The 4,402-nt window shown below is 45.7% G+C and overlaps 1 protein-coding gene across 1 annotated transcript; it reads right to left on the minus strand.

Annotated features, from left to right (window-relative positions):
* Positions 2,354-3,826, minus strand: LOC100516094 (olfactory receptor 52M1-like). The gene has a single exon (XM_003129576.2). The coding sequence runs from the start codon at positions 3,435-3,437 to the stop codon at positions 2,454-2,456; it is 984 nt and encodes a 327-aa protein (XP_003129624.2). The 5' UTR covers positions 3,438-3,826; the 3' UTR covers positions 2,354-2,453.

Genomic DNA, 4,402 nt, shown 5'->3' on the forward strand with positions numbered 1-4,402 from the left:
CTAGTCTGACATCCTTTTCAGCTACCAGGCAGTTAATGAGACAGTCCCATAACTCCATATTACCTTCTGCTTGCTCTGACCACTCTCTGTCCTCCAAAAAGCAGACCACAACGTGGGTTTGACATGTGACATTTACTGGAGGTTATGCCTGTGAGAGAGGATGCAGGGGGAGCTACAGGGTGTGGAGTGAACCGTCTCTCCTTTGTGAAGGAGAGAGAGGAGAAGGAAGGGCATCTTAGACGTGACTATGTTTCTCAAACCTCCAGGAAGACCAACTGTCCAGGAGCCATCACTGCCTGGCAGAGCTGTTCTGTCTCCCGGGACTGGGCCCACTTTGTCCCAGTCAAAGTCAGTCGTTGGCTGGCAAGCTGACTGAGAAGCGTGGCTTCTGCAGGATGCAGCGATGGATCTCGATGTGTCAGCTAAGCTCAGTCCATCATGTTCCCTGACGTGGACCACCTGGGAGGCACACGTCAAGGTTTCCCCAACAAACCCCTTTGGCTTCTTGTCTGATCTGTGAACTCCTCAGCCTCTTCTGGTTAGGTGACCAACCTAATGCTTCTTAGCTGCCCCCAAATTCACAATATTTATATAAAAAACATATGAGACATTAGAATTGAGGGACAGTGGTATTCTGTAACCAATCTGACAGACTGAAAGCCTTTGGAGAATAAATTCACTCATAGACTGGGTGGAATTCCAGTGGTGGAATCCCACAAACTAGATCCACGTTTGTCCAACTCCCTTGCGTATACTCTTCTCTCAGAAAACCTAAGGGTTCTGTGCTGAAGGAGAATGTTTCTCATTTTTCTCCTAGGGTTAACTTGGTGGTTAGATGATACATTGAAACAAGTTTGGAGGTAGTTCTGAGTCCTGGGCTCTGTACTTTCCTTCTTAGGCTCCACAGAAATGTCCCTGAGAACAGTGAACATATACTGGCATTAATTCCTAACTTTTTTGCTGCTCCCCAACCATGGTTGGGATGAGTGAAAAAGGATTTTACTTATGATTGTGTTCCCATGTACAAGAAGAACATTTGACTCTTCCAAAACTCAGACATAATGTTCAGGAACAATAAATACTGTGGTGAAGCCAGGGGATGCAAATTACATGTGTTAGAGGAAGTGTGAACATAGTTGGAACATAAATTATCACACATTCTAGGTATCCCAACTGATACCTAAAATGCTAATTATTCCCATTATTGGAAGAGCCAAAGCAAACCAAGTCATGTTTTCTGATTGCTATGAGGTGATCTCTTTTCACACGACTGTATCCCTTTATATCAGACCCCATGTTGGTTTGTATATTTGAGGCTTAGTATATTGAACATCTTCCTGTTGGTTTAGTTTATAAAGTTGCATAGTTGGTCATTGGGCTGAGATAGAATCCATCTCTACCCTTTGCGGTCCCTCTGAGAAGGAACACTGAGAGGGTACTGCTGTGGTGACTTGTGCCCGCCCAGTTCTGAGAGTGAAGACAGCCAGTGTCTGCTGTGCTGAGGATGCTAATGCACAATCACTCACACTTTGGAATATGGCTTTCAACTCTCACCATTGAGCAAAAGGATAAGAAGGGCTTAGAAGCTTTCCCATTAGAAACAGAAGTCTTATTTCCTTATTTTTAACTCTGATAATTGCCCAAGGTCCCTTGATATAACACTTGTGGAAACATCAGCTTTCTTACCTACAAAGAACGAACAATAACTGCTGCCCTTACAGTGTGGTTTTGAGAGTCACAAAAGTAGCTTTTCAATCGAGAGCAGAGAAGGGCTATATGTTATACAGTTTGTAGGTATTAAGCTACTATATAATCTGAAAGGTAAAGTCAACGTTCTTCCACGTGCTAGATCTCATACCTTTATTTTGTGATCCATTTAAAAGACCGCTCGTTATGATCAAGGATCCTTCAGATGGATCACTGTCACCCAGGATGTCTTTGTTTTGTCATCTTAGGCTTAAATATCCTTCAGTAATTAAAAAATCATCTACCTTTTAGAATTTAGAGATGTATTATTTTTTTTTTTTTGCATTGCTTTGGAATTACAAAACCCAGAGAACACAGGGCTTAACATGTCAGACTGCTTGACGTTTTCAAATGGGAAGCTGCCACCCTATCTACTTTCTCCGGAGTTCCCGTCATGGCGCAGTGGTTAACGAATCCGACGAGGAACCATGAGGTTGCAGGTTCGATCCCTGACCTTGCTCAGTGGGTTAAGGATCCAGCGTTGCCGTGAGCTGTGGTGTAGGTCACAGACGCAGCTCGGATCCCACATTGCTGTGGCTGTGGTGTAGGCCAGCGGCTGTAGCTCCAATTCGACCCCTAGCCTGGGAACCTCCATATACCACGGGAGCAGCCCAAGAAAATGGCAAAAAGACAAAAAAAAATTTTTTTTAAATCATTAAGAAAAAAATACTTTCTCCATGAGCTTATTTAAGAGAAGGAAATATCAGTCATCTGATCTTGGTTCCTATGTTCAGGATCTGGAGAATTCTCTCTCGGATCTGCTTAGTGCGAACAGCATAGACAATGGGATTGAGGATTGGAGGAATGAGGAGGTAGAAGTTGGCCAGCAAGGTGTGGATGGGAGGAGGCACCTGGTGACCAAATCGGTGAATGAGGGAAGAAACAGCAGTGGGAACATAGAAGATCAGGATAGCACAGATGTGAGAACCACAGGTGCCCAGCGTCTTAAGCCTGGCCTCGGGAGTAGTCAGCCCCATAACAGCCCTGCCAATCATCACATAGGAGGCAGCAATGGCCACTGAGTCTAGGATCAAGACCAGAAAGCCAATGCCCAGCCCGTAGATATTGTTGACCCTGCTGTCACCACAGGCCAAGGTGACCACAGCCATGTGCTCACAGTAAGAGTGGGCGATGACTCGGGCTTTGTAAAGAGGTAGCCGCAGGCGGATCATCAGAGGCAGGGGTCCAATGTAGAGAACACCCCGGAAAAGGGCGGCTAGCCCCAAACGTCCCACCACAGCATGAGTGAGCACCGTTGTATGACGTAGTGGGTCACAGATGGCTATGTAGCGGTCAAAAGCCATGGCAAGGAAGATGCCTGACTCAACCGTGGCAAAGCAGTGGATGAGGAACATTTGAGCCAAGCAGGTGTCCAAGCCAATGTCACCAGCACCAAACCAGAAGATGCCCAGCAGTTTGGGCATGGTGGAAGTGGACAGAACCAGGTCAATGACGGCCAGCATGCACAGGAAGAAGTACATGGGCTGGTGCAGGCCATGCTCCACTCTTACCGCAGCCAGAATGGTGACATTCCCCACCACGGCCACCAGGTACATGGAGCCAAAGGGGATGGAGAGCCAGATGTGCAGGGCCTCCAGTCCCGGGATGCCAGTGAGCTGGAAGGAGCTGGGTTCTGAGCAGACATTATGAAAAGTGAGCATGGCTAAATGTAAATGAACCTTCTCACTCATGCCCTGAAATGCAGTAGAATTTTTTTTTAAATAAAAAACAAGAGTATTAGGTCCTATAAATTGAATGGAATCATTGACGAGAAGAGTCTAAATTTTCTTCAAAGCATAGAATGTCATGCCATGTTATTAAACATATGGCGTCCACAAGTTTACCAAGCACAAGCCAAATATTTTTTACTTAAATGTGAGTGTCTTTATGCAACATGAATTCTATGAGTAAGGTTCTTTCCCCAGTGAAAATGACCTAAAGACAAGCATGTGACTAGTCATTTAACTCTAAGTTGGTGCCGTGTATTTCACCAAATCCTATTAGCAGAATTCAGAGTGAAGGTTCCGTGATAAGAGACATATTGATGCTGAAAGGTACAATGACAGACTCTGGGACTCTAGATGGAACTACCCAGAATCTATGTCACAGCTTAATCGTGGGACCAGCTTAGTTACTGGATGAACTGCAATGTTTAGTCTGTAGGCCAAAATCGCAAAGCAGATGTGGGCTGGTGGAGAAGAGAGACTTTCCAGAGGGTGTAAGAAAGTGAATTCCGACAGGTGAGAGAGCTGGTCCCTGGAGCTCAGTTTGTGTGTCTGCCGGAAGGTAGATCCCTGCCAGGGCTTTCTGCCTTCTTCGTGGCTGAATACGAGGATGAGATTCCGGGAGTGGAGAGGGTCCCCCAAGGAAGGAGAAAGGTAATAGTCAGTGAGGACCCACATTAAGCCTAGACGATTACTGGGGCAGGGAAACACTCGGTCCAGAGCAGCTGCCTAAAGGGGAGATGTATAGCTAGAAAGAAGATGTAGAAATATTTTTCTTCAGAGTCTACAGGCTCCTAGGGGAAGGTATTCCTGTGTATAACAGAGGCATCTCAAGGAAAGAAGCATGTAAGAAGCTCTGCCTTCTACATCTTGAGCCTATTTGAACACGGAAGAGTAGGCGCCGTCTGTGCTTTGGAATTTTCCAGATCTGA

Source organism: Sus scrofa, chromosome 9, assembly GCF_000003025.6.
Source record: "Sus scrofa isolate TJ Tabasco breed Duroc chromosome 9, Sscrofa11.1, whole genome shotgun sequence".
In the NCBI taxonomy this organism is placed as follows: Eukaryota; Metazoa; Chordata; class Mammalia; order Artiodactyla; family Suidae; genus Sus; species Sus scrofa.

What these genes read in the sequence shown, in the direction of transcription:
- LOC100516094 (XM_003129576.2), bottom strand. Translation starts at nt 3,437, where the DNA reads ATGAGTGAGAAGGTTCATTTACATTTAGCCATGCTCACTTTTCATAAT.